Source organism: Numida meleagris, chromosome 4 (assembly GCF_002078875.1).
Source record: "Numida meleagris isolate 19003 breed g44 Domestic line chromosome 4, NumMel1.0, whole genome shotgun sequence".
In the NCBI taxonomy this organism is placed as follows: domain Eukaryota; kingdom Metazoa; phylum Chordata; class Aves; order Galliformes; family Numididae; genus Numida; species Numida meleagris.
The window spans coordinates 23,097,227-23,122,352 of record NC_034412.1 but is presented as its reverse complement, the minus strand read 5'-3'; the positions used below and the strand labels follow the sequence as shown (position 1 = coordinate 23,122,352).

General features: G+C 47.0%; 1 protein-coding gene across 3 annotated transcripts in view; it reads right to left on the bottom strand.

The window, feature by feature from the left end:
- INPP5D (inositol polyphosphate-5-phosphatase D) overlaps positions 1-25,126 on the bottom strand; it is a 48,600-nt gene that overhangs the window by 8,488 nt on the left and 14,986 nt on the right. For all 3 annotated transcript variants that reach the window (XM_021395327.1, XM_021395328.1, XM_021395329.1), the window contains exons 3-20: positions 17,415-17,565; positions 15,700-15,871; positions 14,331-14,471; positions 10,570-10,657; positions 9,822-9,902; positions 9,572-9,643; positions 9,179-9,302; positions 7,972-8,078; positions 7,325-7,427; positions 6,320-6,516; positions 5,397-5,514; positions 4,815-4,911; positions 3,692-3,830; positions 2,900-3,008; positions 2,663-2,751; positions 2,342-2,423; positions 1,102-1,191; positions 813-926 (exon numbers count right to left, since the gene is read on the bottom strand). In XM_021395327.1, coding sequence (XP_021251002.1) covers positions 813-926; positions 1,102-1,191; positions 2,342-2,423; positions 2,663-2,751; positions 2,900-3,008; positions 3,692-3,830; positions 4,815-4,911; positions 5,397-5,514; positions 6,320-6,516; positions 7,325-7,427; positions 7,972-8,078; positions 9,179-9,302; positions 9,572-9,643; positions 9,822-9,902; positions 10,570-10,657; positions 14,331-14,471; positions 15,700-15,871; positions 17,415-17,565 — 2,074 coding nt within the window. The remainder of the gene's footprint in view (positions 1-812; positions 927-1,101; positions 1,192-2,341; positions 2,424-2,662; positions 2,752-2,899; positions 3,009-3,691; positions 3,831-4,814; positions 4,912-5,396; positions 5,515-6,319; positions 6,517-7,324; positions 7,428-7,971; positions 8,079-9,178; positions 9,303-9,571; positions 9,644-9,821; positions 9,903-10,569; positions 10,658-14,330; positions 14,472-15,699; positions 15,872-17,414; positions 17,566-25,126) is intronic.

The following is a 25,126-nucleotide window of genomic DNA, read 5'->3' as shown; positions in this document are numbered from 1 at the left end:
TCTTCCTACGCCACTCAAGATAGCACACTTTTGAAATTCTAATTTAAGATTTGCAATACACTGTTTCCATAGAAATGTATGCAAATTTTGATACAGCCAAAAAATAATCTTTTATGGAACTGTCTTCGACACAGCTCTCTGACATGCGACAAAGTGATGAAGCATACACTGAAGGCACGCTGTCCCACTTAGAAGAGCAGTCCTGTGATGGGAATCACTTAAAAAAACACAGTAAAGGCATATAGGCTCGTGTTACATAAACAGCTGAAGCTCTGCACTGCAGCACGGGGACAGAGGACAAAATATGTAGCCCTGGTAGGTACACAGTCCCAGTCACAAAACCATCACACCTTTTTTTCCTTTCTCTTTAAGCTGATTCTCTGATTTATTCTTTTCAGACCATGAGAATCATATTATTTTTATTATCTCAAAGCAGGTGCTTTATTTTGAAAGCACCTGATCACTTCGAGCAGGCATGGCTAAGAGATCAAGCAATCATTTGCCAAGTAGATTTCTGCATGCAGAAGCAAGAAAAACAGTTTCTTTTCAAGGAAGAGATGATTGGATTGCCAGACAACCTGGAAGAAATGGCAAAAGGTCTTGAGCACGGATTACAGGTGTAAGTATGACTGAGAGTCTAGGATAACTTACAGAATACAATGCATCTCTAGCACATCCCTTTTTTTTTTTTTTTTTTTTGCATTGAAACAAGTGACCTACACAGCTGTTTATTCAGATCAAAACAAGAAGGGAAATTAACCCAAGCAGGCAGGGAACCTTGACAGAGAGAATAAGGATGGGTAAACCCTTACTTTCTAAGCAGCTAGAGTGAAACTCAATGTAGAATTTGGTCTGAGACTTGGTCTTCAGGGTAGCAGAGCAGTGCAGGAACTCTATCTCCCCTTGGGTGTTCATGTACTTGGAGTCTAGGAAAGAGGAGAGAAATAAGTACATGAGTAGCAGGAAATAGAGAGAGGGCATTTTTGAGTGTACTCTTCAGGAATCAGCTTTCTCTTTAAACATCAATGATTCGTTGCATTTTATATCCAGGAAGACATGTATGCGAGGCAGCACAGTGCGTGTGCCCTCGGTCTGACTAACCGTTCTTTGAAACAAACTGTGAAGTGACTCCCACTTCGAAGGTTGCAAAGACAGGGCTGTGATCACTGGTGGTGATGTCGGTGGTGCAGCCTGCCAACAGGAAAGGGAGATGGTTACTGCCCTGCGCTTCTGCCCGGCCCCAGTGGGATCACTGCAGTAGCAATGCTGTTGGGTAATTTTCCAGAAAAACGTAAGTGGAGCTGTGCTACCTACCTCTAGTCAAAGGTTTATACATAATCTTATGTTAGTGCATAGGACTGTAACGCTTTTGTCAAAATACGTGAAGATTTGGTTAATAAACAAAACTTTACTGTATCGTTTTGCAAGCAGCTGCCAATACAGGTTTCCCCAAAACAGACAGCACCTGTAGTGCTCTTGGTTACATCTGCAAGGTGCACAGTTCTGAAATCACACAGGAACACATGGCTGTTACGGCCCAAGATTAGCAGTGGGGTGAGCAATGTCTAGGCACTGTCTAAGCACATTCCAAGTTCCAGCAAGCCCAGCTCATTGAGCAGAACGGGGAATAGCCAGATGCCATCCTCACAGAGGTGCTTATTTAACAACACATCGCATCAGCAGAGGCTCTGTGATCAGATCAGCTCAGCTCATCCCCTAGGAGATGTCTACAGCCCTCATTCCAATCCCATACATCAGAAATCAACAACTTCATACCCACATATTTAGAACTACATATAGTCAATGAAATTTCAGGAACTAGTATCTAGATCTTTTTTAAACAGGTCTTGCATGTTTCCCTCTTCCCTACACCAGACTTTACTGAAGCTTCTCAGCAAGAAAGGGAACAGGCAAGCATTTGGTACCGCACAGTTCTTCTGGATCGTGAACTGATAGAAGTTTGCAGGTCCAGCTCTGCAGACTGGATAAAGGGTCTGTCCCGCTGGCACCACGGAGTAAAGAGCTCCTGGTGGAAACCACACAGGGAAAGTGCAGTCATTGTTGCCAAGAAATAACTGGTGTAAAGGGATCCTACATTGTAGCCTAAAGATGGACAACTGCAGTTGCGTGACTGGCATTCTGCATATAAAAGTATAACAGAACTACTTCTTAACCTCCAAAGGTTACAGGCAAAGAGATTTGGCCCCAGTCTGTCTGGATTAACATCAGGTCCCTCTGTGCTGAGTGCCTGGCAGCACTGGGAGATTCCTACAGATTCTGCTCTGAATCATTTCCATTTCAGACTTATTGCTTTGCTATCTACAAGCTGTTATCTACCCACCATAGGACTGACACACAACGTGCACCATGGGGTATGATTTCCAGAGCACTCGATCACACCAGGATGGCAAATTGTACTTCATCTGCAAACAAACCAAGGGAGAACTGATGTCAAGAAGAAGTGAAAGGACATTTTCACAAAAGAAAAGAAATTCACTTGCCCAAACGCTAAACATTTGCGTCAAATCTTTTTGTCTGGATTGTCCTTTCAAAAAGATCTGAGTGCAAAAAATGGAGAGATTGGTTTAGGTCACTTTGTTCAGTAGGAGTTACTTTCCCAGCTCTGCTATATACTTCAGAAGGGAAACCAGATTTCACTTACCCCTGTCGCTTTTTGCTTGGTGTAAGCGTACTTCTCTCGGGTCCCTCTTTCAAAACGGTAGGTGGGAGCAAAAGTAATCTCTTCTTCCTCTAAGACAGAGAGACAGCTGTGTTACAGCCTGGCCTATTGAGAACCCCCATGGGGCAGGGCAGGCATTGCCTGCATGCCCCACACTGGCTCCAGCAGAGGAAGGTACTGGGAATGGGAGAGGAACCTGCTGCTGAACTAGGGCCTTACCAAACTGCAGGAACACCTTGTGGTCCTTTCTCTCTATGAGAAGCTGGTCAAAAGCCAGCAGCTCCGGATATTGCTGCTGCCTGATCTTCTGGATAATATTCTCTGCTTCCTGCCAACAGGGAAACAGCAGAGCTGCAGATGATGCAAGACCTTCTCTGAAATACTCCCTCATGGGTAAGCCAGCAAATGCTCCTGAGCAGTTTCACAGAGCCATACAGCTCATCACCTCCCCACTTTCCATTTACTGGAAAGCCCCAACCTTTGCTATGTGGTTGGGCATTTCTCTGTCAAAACTGGCATTAAAATGTTCACGTGTCCACTATGCGAACATGCACACACGGACTGTCAGCTTCACACCAGCACTGAACTCACTGTTGTTTTCTGCTCACTGAAGCCTGACCTGTGTATACTATGGCTAGCCCGTTTCTGAGCCTCTGTTATGAGCCACTTAAAGCTAATCAAACAGAACAGAAAGGCAGACTCTGCATCTAGCCCTTCAGAGACAGATGCTCATTCACACAGGGAGTGGAGCGCTGGAGGTTTGTGGAAGCAAAACTGGAGTAGCAGCGTCAGGTGGCATTCCTGGGTACACCCTGAGTCCATTTATCATTGGAGAGGCCAAAGGGGATTTCCTTACTCTTCCTCAACTGGTGTCACATTGTACCTAGGGAATCCCTTCTGCCTCCCCTTTTTCCACCACTTTTTAAGTCATGTTTCTCTAGATTAGAAAAAGAGAGTGCTTCTATAGCAACATCATGTTTTGTCTTCCCAGGGATCTGAGCAGTCCCTAACCGTTGGGGGCTGCTCTACGCGGTAGTTCAGGTCTCCCAGCCAGAAGAGATGAGTAAAGCGATGAGTGATGTTAAACGGACTCAGTTTCTTATCTCCCAGCGTCAGGAAGCGCAGGATGCTCGTGTAGTTCTGGTTGCGTCTGTCAAGACAAGAAACATCTGCCTGACATCCTAAATTGCCATGCAATTTCTAAATGCCTGGGCTGGCAGAAGCTGCCGCTTTGCCAGGCAGAAACTGATCTGGCTCAGCATCCAGAGAAGAGCAGATCTGAAGCAGAGCACTTGCCATCCCTCCCTCACTCTACACCTTGGGGACAGGGGAGCTGGGGGACAGAAGGGCAGGGGCATACACAGCAACTCCCGACTGCTCTGCCTTGGGTGTCAGACTGTTTCCATCTGAATCAAAAGGGTCAAAAGCTGTTCCAAAGCCACTTTTGTTGCCTTCTGGGGCTGTGCTTTTTTGAACTGCATGCCCTAGAAACCCACCATTAGATTGTTGCCTTCTGCTTTCAGCAGCAAACACACAACTCAATTTTGGCAGCTATTCCAGGCACTGTGGAACTCTTTCATAGAAGTTAACTCCATCGGTGGCAAAGACTCAGTGCAGAAATCCCACACCATCTGTTTCCTGGGTCCTACACCACAAAAGATGGCAAAGCCAACTTCTTCATTTCAACTCCTCTTTGCTTCAAGACCATTCCTTCTGTCTGCTCCAGCTCTTCCCAGCATGGGCACAGAACTCCCACCAAAGTCAAGATCTCTGCCTTCCAGCCTTGTGCTGCATAGAGACCATGGAGATTCATTTCACGGCTCAGCACAGAGAATTAGCCACCATGGAGATAATTCCTTGTATTCCTCACAGCGCGTTCTGCCTAACAGGATCTTTCTCAGCTGTGCCCCAGGGTCCAGCCCAGCTCCTGTGCTCACAGGATTTCCTACAGTGAGGAGACAGCTCCCTTCAGCACATTATTCCTGGATGGGAATGGTCTGCCTACATTTAACGCATTTTTAGGGTCCACAAGACACGCCTGCAGCTGTCTGGTGGGCCCTCCTTCCAGACGTGGCTGAGACAACCTCACCAAATGGCTCAACACCTGTTTGGGAGGGAGGAGGACATGTTTCACCTGTGTTTCTTTTCGCTTCCTGAAGTCAGATGGCTGTTAACAAATCCAAAGGAGGTTCCATTAAACATGAATGACACCCCCACTGCTCCTTTATTACCTGGAAAAAAGATAAGCCAAAAACAACAAGAAATCAATCCACCTCCAGACTGAGTCTAGCAAAGATAAAAAGACACCGAGCACTTCTTAAGTGAAGTGAAGGATGGAGACGTCAATTGACTTAATCAGCACAGAAAGAATTAGTAGATGCTGAATACAGCGTGGTAACAATTTTTCTGGAGGATATGAAAAAACATTAGTTGAAGTGAAAGAAGTGCAATTTCCTTGTGAAACCCAAAAAAGAGCAATATAGTGGCCAAAGGCATTTTCTGGGAATATATAAGCTAGGGTATACGCACGAAGAGATTTCCTCTCTTACGAGGTAAGATAAAATCAGCACTGGCGGGCTATAACCTCAGTAACACGAAAGTCCCAGAAATGTGCTCAAAGGAATCTTGTGCAGAAAGAGCTGTTCTGTCTTAAGGATGGGACTGGCACAGACTGAGCAGGTGTCAGCCCTTGGGGCTAGCCGGGTCTGCTCCTTACCCAGCGTGTTTGCAATGCCTGTCTTCACGTTGTCTGTGCAGATGTGGCTGATCCGGTTCTCATGTTCTGGCTTGGCCAGTACGACAATCCTGATATTCCAGAGGGTATGGATTGCTATCTGCAGGGATGGGAAGGTCAGGGGTTACATTTCTGCGCAGAACTGCAAGCTGTGCTGTAGCTGCAGCCTTCTTGACTCCTTCTCTAGCACTTTCCTGCAAGGACTTTCTTCCTGTGCTTGGAATCTGTCACTCAGTTATCTAATCAAAGGTGGGAGGAAGGGCCTAGATATTTTCTACTGCTATTTTCTAGTTAATCTTTGAATTGCCTTGCTTGCACAAAATACAGTTTCCCAATCACCATAACAGTTATAAATAAAAGACTCGCTCTCCTTTGGCCTTCCAGGTACATTTAGATGTGTTTCTTAACATTTCTGACACTAAGAAATGTCCGAACCTGGTCTCAATAAGGCTTAAAGGTTTGTGTTTGTTTTTTTTAATGACTGTGCCTATGCGCTGTTACATCCTGGTTTGGAAGTGCAACAGCCAGGGGTGAGATCCAGGCTACAGCTGGCTCAGAATGTTCTAGACTCCTTCCTTACGAAGGTCAAAACACTACCACCACTTGACTCCAGTGCTCAGCAGCTGCCCCTTGCTGGCAGGCTGGCAGCCACAGGACAAGGTTCTTTTGGTCTGAGGGGCACTCTCTGGAGCAACACATCCTTCAGCCAGCTCCAGGAGAGGATGTTGTGGAGTCCACAGACAGATTCAGTTTGCTCTCCCTCAGCCAAATGTGATGACAATAAGGGGAGTGAGGGGGAGGAAGCGTAGGCAAAACACTATTTATTCTTCTGTCTCTCTTATTGGCACAACATGTGCTCTCCTCGTATGCCTGAGCTATGTGCGATGACTAGAATAACTCCTCACCACTTTGAAGCTGATGCTGGTGATTTCCTGCAGGGATTGCCTCAGGGTCTCCAGCCATTCCTTCTCTCCTTGGGGATCCTCCTGAGTGCCAATGACATAGATGTCATGAGGAATGTAGTCAGCAGTGTCATCTCGGGTTTTCCCCTGCCCCTTGGAGAGAAACCAGGAGGTGATCTTCTTTGGGGGAGGAGCAGCGCCTTTTATTAACAAATCAAACACCAAAGTCAGTCAGTGTATGTTCAGCCAAACCCAGGACACAGAAAACTCATTAATACACACAAGGGGACAGAAATTATAAGCTTCACACTTGCTTTGTCCAGTACCAGTTTCTTATCAGCCATATTCTAAGGTGACAAAGATGTTGACCCCACCAGACACTGTGAGAAGGAGAGGCTCTGCTTTGACTATCTTCCTTGTTTCATTAGCTCACCAAGGCCGAGGTTAGCTGAGCATGAGGGCTGGGGGCTGCTCTCTTGCCCTGCCTTCACCTTACCCGTTAACTGTGAATGAGCTCAAACAGCTCAGCTCACAACATTGGAAAGGATTTGTCTCCACAGATGGGAAAAATAACTTAAATTCCACTGTCCTCAACTACACCCTCCACCTGTTCTCTAAACATCACAGATACTCCACTTGCTCTCCAGGCTTTACACAAGCAGTCCCTAGTCAGGTGGCATGCAGTTATTGGATGTGCTCCTGGCCTTTCAGCAGGACAGATGATGGCATGGACTGCTGCACCAGCTTTGTGCAAGCCACGATTTCCTATCATCAGAGGAATCCTTCAGCACCCATCACAGCCAGATTTATGTGACTGGAACCATGAAAAGTGTCAAACCACATGCAAGAATAAGCCTTCAGATAAGCTTCCTCTCTTTCTGTCTCACTGGAAGACCCTGACGTATGGATCTGCTATTGAACACAGTATCTGAAACTGTCGTGGCAGGAGAGCACAGGACATTTTGGTAAAAGTCTGAAGGAGTGTCCATGTCAGAGGGGAGCCCATACCCATATTCCAGGTCCCAATGAAGACAGTGATCATATCAGGCTCTGGTTGCTCAGAGTGTTTATTCTTCATCTGCTGCAGAAGCTGGCAGAACCCTTCTCTCTTCTAGACAGGGAGGAGCAGAGACAATTAATAGGATGTGTAACTCCAAGTATACAACCTCCTGAAAAACCAGCTGAGCCAGGAAACTCCCAGCACAGTTGAAGGGCAGATTACCTCCTGCCATCCTGAAACCTTCAAAGAGGCTGTCCTTCCTGTGGTACTTTCTAAGGCTCTTAGCTTGTTCATTACTTTAAGGAGTGCTGAGCTGGCCAGAAGGAAGCCTAGGCTTCCCTCTTGTTTGTTTCTAAAAACCTCACTGTAGCTGCAGAAAGTCAGACTCTTCTTTGTCTCTCTCACTGCTTGCTGATTCTCTGTTCTGCTCCTGCCTCAGTGACATCCCCAAGGCATGTTTGCCCTCTCCACTATCTCCCTGTACAGTGTCCATTTTTCCATTTTCTGTATGCGTCCAGAACAAAGAAGAAATTTCATTTTTGCCAAGCCAACTACCATCCTTCATCGGTCTCTTTTACTGATAAAGAATGCCCTTTGTACCTTCCCCCCCACAGACTTGAGCTAGGCTGACAAGAAAGAAACACTGTGTTTTTACCTTGGAATCAGAAAAAACATATTCCTTCCTCTGTGTTTTTTCTTTTTCTGTTTCCAGCACGATGACCAGTTTGTTGGGGACCTTCTGAGACTTGATAAGCTGCAAGACTAAACAGAGACTGGATGGCATGAGCTGTGATCACTGAAGCTAGAATCCCACTGAAACTAAGACTCAGACCAAGACTCAGGACTTACATGGTCTTTTATGTTTAGGGCTGACTTTGTCCTGCCTAACTACATTTTAATGTTGCTTAATCTTGTTCCCTACAGGAATGGACCTTGCCCTTGAAGTGGAGCCCCCAGATTCCTCCTGCCTGGAGCTCTTGTCCATACTGAGCCCTGTAGTCTGATGTGGAGCCTTGGCTTCCCGCAGACAATCTCTCTGCCTACATATATTCTTTCCCCATCTGGCAACGAGGAGGTAGAATACCATTTGATGGTAAAGGTGAATAATCCCCATCTAAAATAGCAACTAGGTAATTATGAACACGAGCTGGAGAAAACTGTACATGAAAGCTAATCTTGTCAGTCATTGCCAGCAACAGAGAGATTTTCTATACTGGGGAGAGCCCAAGGGCATAGTTTTCTCTTTGATAAATCCTACTGGTTTTGGCAGTGCTGTTCAGGGAACAGTGGGGTATGAAGAAAAAATCGATAGGAATCTTCAAAGAGCTGTCTGTCTAGAAACATCAGAAGCACAGGGAAGTTGTTTGACTTGGGCCTTCACAGACCAAACTGGCATTGCTCATTGGTAAAGATATTGATTCACATATAAAAACAAAATTCAAGGGAAAATTCACTGTACTGTGGTACTGAAACTGAGTATCTGGCTTTTTACCATCAAAAATTATCACAGGAGTCAACATGTTCATGCAGCATGTTTCTTTCCAGCAATACTGCTTTTCAGTAGAAAATTGTTCTATTGCAACCTGCTCTAAGGGTAATCAGTCTTCCATCAAAACCTGCTCTTGCTGTCTTCTTTTAGACCAGGATGCCAGGCAGACTGCCCTTTAAAACAGTCTGTGAAAGCTGGTTACACCAGTGTTGAGTTCCTGCTGTCTGCAGGCTGCTCTGGGGACAGGTAGCCTGGTCTGCCTGGAGCTCACACAGCACCCAGGGCCAGGCAGAGATTCCTGTCTTCTTGCCCATCCTTGATCATCCATGGGACCAAGCATCTAGTCCCACATTTGTGACCTTAAGTGTCTTACTTTTCTTATGGGTATAAAATTTGTCTTCTGGACCATCCTTAGCTCTCTTGATAACCAGTTTTCCCATTTCCACGTCAACCTTGAGATGTATTTTTGAGAAAATTCCCAGAGAATCGGCTTTCACCTATCCAAAAACAGATATTTGTCATAAGCAATCTTATACACTCCAGTCACATGTATTACAAAATGCAACATTTGCCTGAATTCATAGACACGTATATCATTATGCCAATCCCACTAGTTATCTCTTAAGCATTTGCATGGTGCTAAACAACATCCAGGAATAGCTGTGTTATCTCTGAGGCAGCACAGCACAGAAGCTGAGATTCTGACATAAATCTGCATGGCTGTCCCTCTACATTCTGATCAGCATTGTTCAAGAAGAATGTTTACCTCAAAAGTTACAGGGGGAATGAGGGAACGCCGGTGTGTTGAATCAGGACCCTCAATCAACAGTGTTTTCACCTGGAAAAGAACCTGTGTGTACTGAGTTGTACACTACACCAAGGGCAAGGAAGTCGGAGCAGAGAAAGCTTACTCTGGCACAGGATTGCACCGATGAGGAGCCAGAGACACATGAGATGCATAAATAGAGGCAACAGATGACAAGAAAATAGTGTAAAATAGCTGTAAAACACTCTACCTTTTCTTCAATGGAAGACAGCAATGAAATGAGCTGATTGAGTTTCAGTACAATATTGACTGGACTGGCTTCACCAAGCATCTGATAACCACAACACAGAAACAAAAAGAGAGGGATGTATAATTACCAAACCCACAGAGCATTGCCTGGAAGTCTCTTATTTGTAACGAGCAGCACAAAGGCACCGTGTTTGGCTGAACGTGCAGACGTATGGCAGCGCTGAATGGCAAATTTGCAAACCTTGTCTATAGGCTACAGGCATGGACATCCAAGGGAGTCGGCTTGGAGGCAGGTTTGCATGACCAGGTCCAGGGCTCAGTCCTGGACTTTTGTATTTCTAGGTTACTGGTGGGGAGAGCAAGGTCATGGGACTTAGGTAGGCTTTGAGCGAGAGTGATTTGGCAGTCAAACATCCTGGAATGAAGTGTGTGGAAAGACAAAGGTGCAGTCCTAGCCCACAGACTGAGGGAGGACGGGGAGACAGAAGGTCCTCAGGCAGCATGCTGCACTTTCTTCTGGGACAGGAAGGGAAGCAGGCTGAGGAGACTATGGGATAAGTGAAACTGTGGGGTGTAACTCACCATGTGCCCTCTGCATTGCAGCTAGCATGAGGCTAAAGACAATGTAGGTTGTGTCTCATCACCAAAAACCCACCAAAGCATTGCTGGGAAATCAGAGCCCTCCCTCTCCCCGGGGGCCAGCCGCCTGTATGCCTCTGTTCTCATCTCCCACCTTCCAGCCAGCTTACCTGCGAGCGCTGATGGATGCCAGGGTGCAGCTGCTGCTCAAACACCTTCTGGATGGACTCCAGAGACGGGAGGGTCCGGGAGGCTTCACTGGGAACAGAGAGGTGGCAGAGGCCAAAGGCTGCAGTCAGGTCTCCAGCTCGGTTAGCACCAGTCTCTTTACACAGAGCTGCAGAGGCACATGCTCACACCAGGCCTGCCCTCAGCAGCTGCCAGGCTCCTGCCCCACACTGTTCATTGCCCACTGGGATGGGTGAGGAAAGCCCTTCTCAGCTGCCCCAGTGATACTGCTGATGAAGGCCATCTGAAGCTGGGCATCCAACTCTGCCTTGCCACAGCTGGGCATGGGCTGTTCCTCTGGTTTAACTGCTGAGATGGAAACTTTTCATGTCTGTCTGGGAAGACATCCCAGTCTGGGCCAAACCAGAGGACAATCAGCATTTTACACAACAACGTCAAATGATATTTCCACTCCAAAACCTCAAAGCCCAGCAATGTTTGGAGCCCGTGGATGTCCCGGCAGGAGAAGCTTCGTTTAGCAGAGTTGTTGCACAGGACACTGGCAAAGAAGAAACTAATTTTTTCAGATTTTTCAGCTCACATGACACAGAGAGGCCAGGCCTGGGAACCTCTCATGGGTTACAGTGAGATTCCTTCAGTGTTTCCAGCTGTATTCCACAGGATGCTCATTTGTCAAAGTGCTGAATTTGGCACAGAAGCTGTGGTCCAATAATGACAAGAGTTATCACAGAAAAAGCACGCAAGGAGTGCAGGTCAAAAGGAAGGGGATGGTGGGAGCAGTACTGGGATGCCTTCACCAAGCCCAGTCAACTGTGGATATTAATGATTTCCCTCACTTTCCTAAGTCTGCATAGACTGGATTTTACTCCATGTTTGTTGGGGAAAGTGCTCCAAATTGAAAGTACATCTGCCTGCAGATTAGATGCTTGCCAAGGTGCTGAGCCATGGATGATTAATTGCCTACTAAGCACTCAACTTTGAAATTTCAGTGGGGAAGACGTTGCCACAGGGCACAAAGAAGGCACATTTAGGAATGTGAATCTGCTAAAACTAGTCCTGCAACACCAATATTCAGCTTTGCATCAGCTGGAGCCCATGGCACTGCCAATGGCTCTGGGTCTAAAGCCACAATTCCCATTGATTTCTGTGGCCACAGAGTCAGGCTCATGAGGCAGCAGGCAGTTGCTGGAGTGTTAGGTTAAATTCAGTTTGAAAAGAAAGACAGGATATGTACTGCGACCCAGAGGCCAGGACATAGGGCCCATCTCTCAAAAACAGAGAGCAGCAGTCGCTCGAACCAGTTCAGCAAAGATTTCTCATGGGAACATTGCCCTCTCTTTACTGTACACCGCGGTGTGTCGCATGGGTGTCAGCCTGGGGGAAGAGCCTCTGCAGGCGTTCAAACTTAAAACCACAAAGTGGTTTGAATGGCACTTTTGTTTTCTACTCTTAATAGTGTAAAGAAAATATACGCCGTCATCTTTATTGAGGTGCCAGAAGCCTGTGTGTCCACATAACAACTGTACCAATGCCGGAATGACCAGTGCTTGAAAAGCTGCCTTAAATGCCCCACGTGGACAACACCCAGTGGGGAAGAATAAACAGAGTATCCCTGGTCTGCTGTAACCCAGCTGAGTGCAGGTTTTATGTGCTGGACTCTGGAAAGCTGGAAGAGACCAGAATACAGCATTGAAAAAGAAAAAAAAGAAAGAAAGAAAGAGATAAAGATTTACAACAAATCAGCCTGGCTCAGCAGCACCAGGAAATGGAAAGCAGCTTAAACTTCATAGAAAGGGCTCAAGTTGTGACAACTGTATTTTTTTTCCAACCAAGCCCCAAATATTGTGAAAATAATGAAATTGAACATTATTATTAAGGGAAAAGAGGACACAGCCCAGCAATATAGGAATTACCAATACCTCCAGCTGGAATCCCTGGAGAAAGCTGAGATAAACAAAAACTAAAATCAGGCAATGCCACTGATTGAATGGCAGTTCAGAAGCCTGATGAGGGAAGGAACATAAAACCCCAGCCAACCTCAGTGTTTCTGCAGAAAAGAGTAACAACAACTGGACAACTCAGGCCAACCAAGTAGTTTGGCTGGGTGGGACGGATTCACAATTGGAAGAGCAGGGGAGGTGTTCCTCAGAGAGATCTCTCTGAAACTGCTGTACTTGGCAGACCTTCATGGAAAAGAAAGCAGAGAAGGCAGCTGCGTCTGACAGAAATAAGGCAGAACTGGGGGGAAAATACTGCTTGCCCTTCACTGTGCCTGTGAGTTGTTGTGCCCCTGTGCTCCACCTGTAGAAGTGCCCCAGGTCTGTCCGAGGATGATGCTTCCTGAAGTCCAGTCATGAAGAAATCCCACAGAAGATCCGGAAATGGAAAAGTTGTTCTGGCAATTGAGAGGACTGCAGACCAGCTGCTTCTCTTTCTTTCTTGCCATCCCATACACATTTACAAGGAACAGGGTTATGAAACCCAGATGAGGTCAAAAAGAATAAGAAGTTGGGAATGGAAAAAGCCAGCCATCAGCAGAACAGTGGCACTGGAGGTATTTTGGTAACACAAAACTCTCACTTGTAATTTCATTTGATTTTGGTTTCTATCGTACAGATTTATTCTTAGCTGGCCACCTGGGTCTCCCCCTCTGTGGGCGTGGAGAAGCAGAACCCTCACGCAGGGTGCAGAAGAAGTGCATCTCTCTGCATGACTGACCCGCAGTCCTGCTGGGGCTCTACTGTGGGTGGTTGGCTTCTGGCAGCAGCAGGGCTGCTTACACCTCACCCTTTCCCTGGTAAAATGTGCACTGTGCCCGCAGCCTCAGGGCAGTAACTGTGGTCTCTCACAGCTGAGAACATCGCTCACCCTCTGCCTTCAATGCACAGGTTGATGCTAAGCAATCAGCAGCATCCACCCCTCATTTTAGCTCTGTCGTAGCTTTGGTGAGCTCTGTGAGCCCGGGGCCGGCACAGTACCACTACCAGCCTCCCTTCTCAATGCACTGGGGAGGAAGATACTGTAAGCAACAGGCACAAATAGGAAGTGGGCACTCTGCCACAGACTGCCTTCTTTAAGGTCTTTGCAACGGCGTGCGCTAATCTTGTTTGCTTACAGGTGGCACAGAGGGGAAATCACATCTTTCCACAAGAAAAAACACAGGGAGCTCCGCAAGGTTTTAGTTCCCTATTGGAGTTATCCTATGTGGGGCCTGGAAGGGCTATAAATAGGAAAGGTACATCTGTAGGGTCTGGGCTTGTTTCTCTTCACATCTGAGCTGGACCTCATTGACACCAGTGGGATTGTTCTTGGTTCAGAGTGCTTTCATGGGAAGAGAAATCAGCGCTTCAAACACAGCTAAACACCAATATGTGTTTATTTCCAGAAATGATTTGTGCTTGACAATCCTGTGGGTGTCATTTATGCATTACCAAATTATGTAGTTAATCGGTACTAGTGCATTTTTTTGCTTTGTTTTCTTTCTAAAGAAAATAAAAAAAAAACCACCTCCACCAACTGAAACCACCTACAGGTAAGCCTCACTCTCATAGCTGTGTCTTTTAAGTAGAGTGCACATCTTTTGACCAGAATTACAGGTCATGAGATCCACATGTAATGTTTTTGAGGATAAGTAGATTCGCTTGCCGGAAATGCAAGTTTTGAATGCATGCATACAGCACCTATATTAAACTACGCTGTTACAGCATTACACTGTTATCTCTGAAAATCAGCCTGTAATTACCTGAAGAGTCCTTTGCAAAGAAGCGTCAGCAACTTCTTCAGCTGGGGAAGATTGCTCGAACTGGTCTGCACCATCTCTAAGTCACTGATGATGTGAACTCGCAGGTAATCCTGGATGAGTTTAAGGTGCTCGTCAGAGACACTGTGAAGGAGACGCACACATCAAAAGCCAGCTCTCTGCTCCCGAATATTAGGCAGATTTATTGTTTCTTTTTTAATAAATCTCCACTGCCAGTGCAGACAGATGGGGGCAGCTTGCAGTGGATTTCAGTGTAAATATGCAATTCTCTGAATTGGACTGTGGATCTCCCACCATCAGAAGGTGCTGCCACCTTCTCTCTGCCCTTCACACCTAGATTTTCTCCTGCCTGATACTGAGCTCCTGCACCAGGGGAGCTCTTGTGATGCCTGGCTTTGCCAGAGCCACAGGCAGACCACAGGTATGTGAAACCAGGCTGCTGTGAGACAGCTAACAGCAACATGGGCCCTGTGGGGGAGATGAAGACCCCCTTTCACCTCATCACATCCCACTCGGAAGGTTTTATTCCAAACAGTCCGAAACAGTCTCAAGGGGTGCTGAGACTGCAGAGCTGAGCGGGACGCTCCCCTCCTCCCTGCCTCTGTGGACTCCAGTGGGTCCAAGCAGTCTGTATGTGCTGTCCCATGCCGTGACAGAAGCAGAAAGCCCAGCTGGCTGCTCAGCAGATGAAATGATGCAGGCAGTCGACCAAAACTGGGTTTCTCCCAGTTAGCAAGCTGCTGCTGGGCGATCACAGCAGGACTGGTGCTGCCATGCACTGTGACTGCTTGCTCGCTCAGCCTCCCACTGCCCTGCCCACAGGCATGCCTTCTGATTTATTCATTTATTTTTTAATTTTGCAGATCCGACCATCAAATGTCATACAGCTTCCTCTAAGGCTTCAGTGGATGCCCAGGTTTGACACAGCATATGGGACAATGTGAGTCAGACCTGTAGCTGGAGCAAATCAGTACTGAGTACCTGGAAATCCACACACCAGCTTGTTCTTTTTGAGGACTGGCTGGTGGTTCCTGATAAAATCTGTAGCTTAGGCACATAGCTACTGCACTGAGTTCTCTAAGATAAGTTCTATAAGATATTACTGTACTTTATATTCAAAACCAAAGTCCATTGTTGATTTTAATACTCAAGAAAAGTACTTTTTCTAGATGATGGCTTGACCATAAGGTGTGGGCAACACACCACACCTCTCTGTCCTCCATGAGGTAGTATAAATAAAGACTAGCTTGGCTAAGTTGAATACATCCCCACCTGCCCCAGAGAGAGACCCCACACAGCTCAGTGCTGGACAGAGGGCTGTTTCTGCTGCTCCGTGGCTCGCCAGCCTCACCTGCTTGTGTCCTGGTACTGTAGTCGCTGGAGTAGTGTCTCGGAAAGGGACAGCTTGTTGACATCTGCCACTCTGGAGTTTTCAGGGAGAGAAGGCACGTCCTTTGTCTCACTGCCTGGCATTGCCATGAGAATGTTGCGTGGAGGCAGGATGGGAGGCGTGGGTACCTGGTCTGTCAGGAGGAAGGGACAGGCACAGTCACCCCAAAACAGCAATGCAACCTTGTCCCGCTCTCTCACAGGCAGGGCAGAGTCTGCACCACAGAGGCAGTCGCTGCAAAAATCATCCCTTCTGAAAGGCCTCTAGTTTCACTGCTGGAAAGCTCAGGGCTCAATACTGGCCCAGTTCTATTCTCAGGGGTGTCAGTGGCGTGAGGCCAACACCACCTCGTGCACAGCCAGCACGTGTTCTGCCTCGCAATACAGCCTCATCCATTGTCCCAGCCTCACTGTGATTGTCCCAACTGCAGAGCAGCTACGAAGGCTAATCAGTTATTTTGAACATAATGCTTGAAAAACACAGCTGTACCCATCCATTACCATTGCTGCCATTATTTTGGAGGTGTGCTGCTGGGGCATGATGGAGTGAGCACCAGAAGCTGCTAATGGAAAGAAGTGGACAGCTAAAGTAAGCAAACATGAACGGAGAAAACATAATCTAATACAAAGGGGCTGAGTACTCTGCTTTGCCATCATCGAGTGGAAATTGCAAACTGTTTTCCTGCCCTCTCACATTGCTGTCATCCTGCTGCTCAGCACACTACTCCTCCATCTCCCGGGAGAGGAGTGGGTTCCTCTCCATTTATCCCAACCATGGCTGACTTTCTTCTCACACCTACTGCTCCAGCATTTTGTCATGCATGTGTAGCTGGTTGAGTTGTGAGCTTTAGTTTGGTTATTTCCTAATGGTGGGATTGTCATTATTAAAAAACGTCACACCATCAAACAACTGACCCATTGCTCCTGTGCAGAGCCACCACAGCAATGAGCAGCAGCATGGCTGAGCCATCTGCAGACAGAGGCATCTCTGCAACTCTGTGTGTGAGACGACTGACATCTGGGAGCCCCATGTGGTTCCAGAAGAATGACACCAAAGGGTCTTAAAAAATTAAAATCTGCCCATAAGCGGCCCAACCCAAGTGCCAGTATCTCTTCATTTAAAGGCTCTTAGTCTTGGCTAGAACTTCATTCCCTGCTGCTCTCCTCTCTGTATTATTTTTGCTGCAGTTCCCTCCCCCACTCTGAGAGCAGGAGATTTAGTGCAGCTGGCCAAAAAAAACAGGAACATCTTTCCCAAGCAGCTTTGCAAAATTTTGTTCTGTTTCTTCAGAAGATATCCAAGGCAAAATTTTCCAGCTCCAGAGAACCATTGGTTCGTACAAATGTACACAGGCACATCAATCTGCTTTAGTGCTGATTGCCTGTCACAGGGACTGCGTCTGACAGACAAGTTTTGTTGCGGTGCACATCATTTCCAGACAGACTCCAGAAAGGACAGGAAGGATGGCTCTGTGGGCATACCATCCCCTGGGATATGGAGAACAATGACCGATCCAAGGGATGACCTAGGAAAAATCCCAGGAACGATCCAAGTGACATTTCATATATAATAGTTGGTCAGTCACACCTCTTTATTGTGCATCTGCCTCCGTACAAAGCTAGACTAGAGCAAGTGTCAGGGCTTGGCCTCAGCCAGCGACAGTGTGGGTTTCTTACCAGCATCCTCCTCTGGGTCATCGGCAGCCTCTTCCTCTTCTCGTGGCACAGGGTATTTGAGATGCCACACCAGACCCATGTTCTCTTTCTTGTAAAATTCTATCAGTTCCTCCAAGTTATCAAAATACTTCACAGGAACTCCCTCTGATGCCTGAAACAAAACACAGACGCTGCCATGGCCTGGGATTTCCCACCGCAGAAGCGCTGTTCTTCACAGAAGGAAAAGCAAAGTCAGAGGGAGAGAAAAACCCACAGCTGCTGTCCAGAGAAAGGTATCCCGGCCCTCTCCTGCCCATCTGACCACAGGCTCTGTGCAGAACGACTTCTGCAGTACAAACAGAAACAGATATGCACACACGTTCCTGCCGGAGTCAGCAAAAATGGCAGCCCCAAAGGCTCAGCGAAGCCAAATGGAAGATCTCTCTCTCTTCATTTGGTGTGTCTGGCTTCAAAGCAGAGGAAATCTTGAAAGAATTCTCCCAGATTAATTTTTTGCATTCCCTCTTCTACTGAGCACAAACCCACGGACTGTGCAGCACTTTGTGGCATGCAGGCAGAATTTTCCCATGAGATGTCAAGATAAACACATCTAAATCTAGATGCTGGCATCCTGTCCCTTCCAGATTCAAAGCTCAGAGTTACATTCAAGCAAAACAAGCTAGCAAGGCACTGCCACATCAAGAAAAGCTCAAATGAAGATTTAGGAAGCTGAGGACACAGTGAGAACTGAATGCATCAGGACGACGCTGCACTTGCCAGCTGCATTTTAACTATGACTAAATCTGTTTCTAGCACTAATCTCAAGAAAGGGACACTTGCAGAGAGCAAAGACAGAGATAAGGCTTAGACATCTTCAGAGGCAAAGTTTTAGAGCAATTACATCCAGTTGCTGTGAAGTGAACTACTGGCTGCAAAAACAAAGTTCTAACCCAACTTTGAACAAGCTCCTCGACCCATTGCTTGGTTTGCCCAATCTCTTATTCTCTGTGAACTTTTTTCCTAAAAGGTAAGTATTAAAAATAAGAGATTAAATAGGAGAAATGTCAGCATAACTCATAAGTGAGCAGAACACACTAAAAAAAAGTCTCCAGTGAGTCCTAGCAACAAGAGCAACATTTCTTTTTAGTTCTTGCCAAAGAGAAAAATCTCAGAGCACAAATTAGGATGAAGCTTTCAGTGCAGAGCCATGTCTGAAGCCCTCAGTGCCCTCCAAGCCTGTCATCAAAACACCTCTCTTTAACTACACCTGCACATCTCTAAAGGCACAGCAAGAAGCATTTCCATAACAAATGCATATGTTGCCTGAGAGCTGTGCCTGCACAGCCTCCTGCTCTGTCTCCCAGGTGTTCATGCAGTTATTAAGATGTATTATTCTTGTATGCTAGACAATTTAGCATTAAGGCAGCACATAGGCAAACACTGGATTATGTTTTGGTTTTGCCCTGAGCTACCCTAAACGGCACCTGGAAAAAGGCGTTAGGTCCTTCATAGCCTAAAGCACATGGAGAGCAAAGAGGAGAGCCAGGGTTTGCTGCCTGCATCTTTGCAGGAAGAAAGCTTTGCTGTCTGAGCACTCCTCCACCTCTCAAACTCCTGCAGCCTGCCCCCGCTCCTCCTCTTTCCAAACTTGTCTTCACACTCCTACTCCTCTTTCCAAAGACCTCGCCACCTGCCTGCTTCCCCAGGGATGGATGGGGTGAGCACCCTGCTCCCACACCGCGTCCCTCCTGCCCCAGTGCCGCCAAGGGTGCCTGCAAGGCAAGCCTTCCAGGCCAAACGGAAGGGAGAGGAAAGGCTGAATTAGCACTTTTTGCTGCCGAGGACATTTCAGCCTCTGAAACTGTCCTGGTCTCTGTGGTAACCAGAAGAAGAAGTATTTTGTATACGATCTCCTTCCTCTAACACACTGTGTTGCATTTCAGGAGCGGACCAACGCCTGTGGTCCAGCTCAGGTTCCCCAGCAGACCACGAACCCCAGCTCACGTGCAGGGACACATGCAGAGAGGCTCCCCCTCATTTCTGGCTGTCCAGGCAAGCTCCAGCCACCACCATGAACCCTGCCATCTCCTCTCACAGGGACAGCGGGGACCTATGCCTCCCCAGCCCTGCTCCGAGGTGCAACCCGAAGGGAGCCAGGCTCCATTGTGGTAGTGCTGGCTGCTCTGACAGCCCTTCCCCAAGCACTCAAAGCAAAAGGGACCAACTCTCCACTGCACACAGTAAAAATAGAGGACGGCACTTCATGTTATGATGCTGCTCAGGAGGGAGCTGAACGTGCGTCTTGAGCGGCTGCGCAGACAGCGAGAGCTGCAACAGGAACTGGAACCAGTGGGTCAGGGGCTGTGAGCAGCTGTGGCCAAGTGCAGGGGGAAGGACGGGGAGGCCTCGAACTTGCTCAGCTCCCTCTCATTGTGGGGGAACTCCAGGGCCCTCCGCGACACCACAAAAGCAACAGCGGCAGCACAGCCTTGCTATGCATCGCAGGAATCTGAGTGCAAAGATCACTGGATTGTTCTCATTCGTTTTCTTCTGTATTATAATTGTTATTATTTGCAAGGACTCGGTGAAGGAAGCACGCGGGAAGGGCTGTGCCCCTCCGGCTCCAAGTGCCCAACAATCCCCTCAGCCTGTTGTTGCCTGTGCTGTGAAAAGAGCTCTTCTTGAGTGAGGGCTTTGCACTGCCTCCCTTTGCACAGAGACACAGCTAAAACTGTACGCTCTTTGACAGTGAAAGCAAGACTGCTCTGCATTTGCCTCTCCCTTGGGGAAAGGATGAGAACAAACCCCGCATGACAAACTCTTGTCACATTGTTCAACACACAGCTGCAAGGTGTTTGGGTACCATGGGACACACAAGTGCTGTGTGAGCCCCCGACAGCCACAACATCGCTGTGAGGCACAGGGTGACAGGGCCTTCCTGCGGCGGTGTGTCCCCAGCCAGCACCTGGGACTGCAGAGCCGGTGCCTATGCAGCATCAGCATAATGCAGAGAGCCTAGCTGGGCTGCAACCAGTGCGTGGGCTGTGAGGTGGGCCTGCCCAAAGGCCAGCCAAACTGTTTTTACTGCCAGTGAGCAAAGCAAAGCAGCACACAGTTAGGACACGCACTTTCCTCCAACTTGAATTAGCAGAAAAGGTTCACAGGTTAGGGAGGAAAAGCAGGGGTGAGTAGTACAGTATCAGCATTGTGTTGGTCAGCATCTTGTAGAGAATATTAGTGAAAACCAGACCGATGGCATGCTCTGAATGAACTTTCTCCAGACAGGATGACAGCAGCAAGGCAAAATGGAGCTTTAACTACATGCAAACTCGCTCTCGTGTTTGGAATGGGGAGCAGAGGTGGAACAGGGCCATGCAAACAAAACGGGCAGGATGGGACAGCACAGAACAAGCTGGAACCACTCGAGCAGCACCCAAAAATGAAATTCACTTCCCGCCCCCCTGCCTCCATTTAGCAAGTAACTATTTCCTCAGGGTTATCACAGGATAGATCTTGTTTTAATTGCAGAGTGAATTGTTTCGAGTCATTAGAAATGTGGATGGCGAGTGTCATCTCCACAGCAACACACCACATTCCCAGGAGCTCACGCAGCTCCCATGACACAGGAGCAGAGCTCTGCTCTGTGGCACCACGCTCTGCAGTGGTGCCTGCAGCGTGGCCACAAGCACCTCCGCTCTGCACCAATGATAGCCACAAGATACGGAAAGGAAGCACTGAGTGAGCATATAGGGAACAGCCTGTAAAACAGAATTGCACAAAGGAATCTGGATAACAGCAAATCAGAAGCTGCGCAGCAGTTTTATAGTGAGAAACTGCATCAGAAAAAGCCTATGTCTTTCTGAGATCTATTAATGGGACTGTCATATGAGAGCCAGGAAGCTGTCTTGCTGTACTCAGTGCTGCCTTATCAGGGCTGCTGCACCCAGCCTGGGCGCCATTTTTTAAGGAGCATGTAAAAATACCAGGGAGAGTCCCCAGGAAAAATGACGAAGATGGCAGAAGAGCTGGAAAATGTGGTTTACAAGAAAAGCTCAAAAGAAAGGTCCTGGTACAGTTCAGCAAAGGGACAGCCTGCAGAGGTCACAAGAATAGTTCCATAAGCTTTACATTCTCGTATAAAGAAGATGGCAATGAGCTATGGGGCAGGTCCCATGAGGACGTGGCTGGCTGGCTTTGCAGCACATCTCAAGGAAACTTGCCAGACACTCACATTGAGGTCAGGCTGCACAGAGACAGCATCCACGTCTCTGGAGGCACTGCAGCAGAGCACCCAGGCATCCCTCATAGCTGCTTAGGGAGCTCCCACTCTTGCTCCAGCCTGAACAAAGTGCTAGACTCCTTGCAAAGCCTCTTCACTCCTAATTCTCAGCCTCTGAGCTGGGCCCAACAACCCAGGGTACCTCACACACCTTCCCTTCAGACCCTTCACCATCTTTGTAGCCCTCCTTTGCACCTTCTCTCACAGTTTCATGTCCTATGGTTAAAGCCTTTAATCATTGCTCTTTGGTTACATCTTGTGGCCCCTTTCCATTCCACCTAAATGTTCTGACAGCTTTTAATACAGCTGATCATCTTTTCTTCCTTTATACCTGGTCTAAAAAGACCAACAGGGCCCAGCCTAAGTCTGCTCTTCTTCATTATCTCCAAGCCACGTCATCTGGCAAACAAAACGCCCTGACAACACCATGCTTCAAAGATGGAGATGTAGCTCTGAGCATAACTTCAGGAGAAGCTGCAGGTGGACTACGAAGGCAAAGTGAAAACAGATTGAAAAGATGTGAAGCCTAAACGAAGGCAGGCAAGGAAGTGGTTAAGCTGGGGCTCATTACAACAACCGTATAAATAGATGGCACAGGAAGTCTGGGGCCCTCAGAAGGAAGAGGAAGTGTTTTCCTTTCCTGAGCCAAGGCACAAGGAGGAACTAGGAAACTGGTCATCTGCTTGCATTGCTTAAGTCCAGTCCTTTCTAACAGAGTGCCTTACACCAGGTACTTAAACCCATATATAGGCATTTCAGTAAGTTTTCAAAGTTATAAAATTGTTGTAAAACCCACAAAGTGAAGTGGAAGCTGAAAATCAAGTCACTCCCACTTGGCTGCTAAATGCTGGCAGAAACGATTTTTATTTTTCCATTTGAAAAAAAAAAATTCACAGGTTTCCTGTTTCAGCAAACAGTTGTCATGGACTGCCTGCTAGCTAGGAAGCCTGCGTGACATCTTAACATTTCCTTTTGGCTCTCAAGGAGAAATTTGGTTACTGTGCCAGAGATGAAAAATAGCTGCTTACATCAAAGAAAGGCTGTGCCACAGGAGCAGTGGCGCTGAGAGTTGTGGTTATGGGTATTGGTGGTGATGGATCAGCTGTTGGACTGGATGATCTCAGAGGTCTTTTCCAACCTTCTTATTTATAGATGAAATCTCGTGCTAAGCAATGTAAGGAGCATTTCACAGGACTGAGACCACAGATAGGAATCATAGCTGGGAGAAACAGCTACTTCCCAAAATACAAGTCACCCAGAAACGTACTCTATTTTGAATGTAACATGCAGGGGTAGGAAGAACATAGGTCTGGGAAGGGAGTGGGAAGCGAGAGGAGCAGTGAGCAGCTGAGCAAAGTGGGGATCCTGTGACATGGAGGGTCAGGGAGGGGCTTCGGTATGTGATGGGACCCTGCAGGCTGGCAGGGCCATGCAGACAGTCGGCAGAGCACAGCGAGAGGGGTCTTGGCATGGAACTGGGCAGAAGGGAAAAGATAAGGGCAGGAAGCCAACAAGCCTGGGCACAGATGCTGGCAGATGCTTTGCTGGCAGATGCTTTGCTCCCAAAAATGTATGAATTCTGGGAGAACAGGACAGCTCCTGGGAGAAACAAAATCTGAGTAATGTTGGAGAGAACTGGAGGTGAACAGTCTCTGTCTCCTCTGAGACAGCCTTCTCCTACTTTGCATACGGCCTGGTCCCCATGCTTGAGTTTGCTTGCTCATGTTGCTTTTGCTACAGTGGCCTCTTACATTTAAGACTTCGGGTGAAAACACAGAAATCAGAAAAATTCTGGGGAAGTGAGATTCAGAAGTTCTGAAAGATGAGATTATTGTTGGAAGGAAACAAGGAACTGCAATTCACTAAGAGCTATGCATTACTTCCAGTTTGTGTTCCTGGCTGAAACATTACAAACAAAAAAAAACCTGAAGTTAAAAGGAGGGGAAAAAAAAAAGAAAATTGCTGCTTTGCCAGTCCTATAATAGTCCTTCTTTTCCTAAAATGGAATGGAAAGACATCATTACATATTGCCTCTACCATCTCTTTATACATAGTACCAACAGAAGAGATACTGTACATGAATTAGTGGCACTGCATCACAATTCCCTTCCCATTACATGCATTAAAAATGGGATCATTAAGTGATTCTCACTCTTTCATACTAGTGTGCACAGAACATTTGTTAAAGCTCAACACCTACTTCCTTGCTCACTTGAAACAAGTGCATGAAATGTGAATTCTCTTAATGCCAGCTGTAAGCAGGTCAACCAGGTGCAAATAAGCATTCTTACCTCTATTGCTAAGTGGAGACATATAATGATTTCAGATACAGTGCAAATCTAGTTTAAAACCTGAACTCTTTCCTAATCCAGTTCTGGCCACAATAGCTCTCTCATCTTTCCGTATCCGTAATTTCATGGGAAAGACTTGGGACAGTCTTTCCATTCTGCTCATGCTGTTTTAACTGTTTAACACATTCAACATATGGAATGTGAGCCCACTTTGAGTTAACCTTAAAAAGATCCTGTCATATCTGCCACTTCTGATCTCCTCCGGCCCTGCAAGAGTTTTCATCTGTGTGATTCCACCCAGGCTTCATTCTGGCAGCCCAGTGATTGGCCATGTTCACAGGTAGAAAATGCTCCCATGGCAGAATTGGGATGCTTGCAAATGTGGAGAAAGAAGTTTTCAGCAGAGTACAAATTCTGCATCCTAAAGAAAAACACATTAGAAGTTCTGGAAAGTAAAGGACATACAGAAGTTACTTGAGCTGGCACTCTCCCACACAGAATAAAGACATAGATCACAGAAGTAATGTACTGAAATCCTGTTTCCATTCTGCTATGGCACTCCACAATTCACACAAGAAGTATGGTAGCTGCCAAATACCTAAGTAAAATATTTAGGTACAAGCATTTAGGAACGCCAAGTAGTTCATAGAATGGGTTGGGTTGGAAGGGACATTTAAGATCCTCTATTTCCAACCCCTTGCTACAGGCAGAGACACCTCCCTCTAGCCCAGGTTGCTCACAGCCCTGTTCAACCTGGGGCTAGTTATAAAAAGCACCAGCACCACATACATGAGGTGGTCCTTCACACTAAATAAAACATTCAAACTCAAGCTATCAGGAGGGATTTTATCAAGACAGCATATTATGATCCAGCTTTTAACAAGAGACCCCTCCTGAGCAAGTGAACCTTTCGTAATTTCCCTGTGTTAGAACAAGGAAGATTTACATCAACAGCAACCAAACAGTACAGCTCCACGACAGAATAGGAGGGACGGGCATTAAATTTAGCTACAGGGTGCAAGTCTGCAGAGCCATGGGGATCCAAAACAATTTTTAGCACTTCTGAAAGCGCGTGGGTAGAATCTAAGCAAAAGTTTTGGAGTACACTACTTCTGTGTAATTTTAACACAAGCCTTGTGCTTTTTGGTTTTCTACTGAAAAGC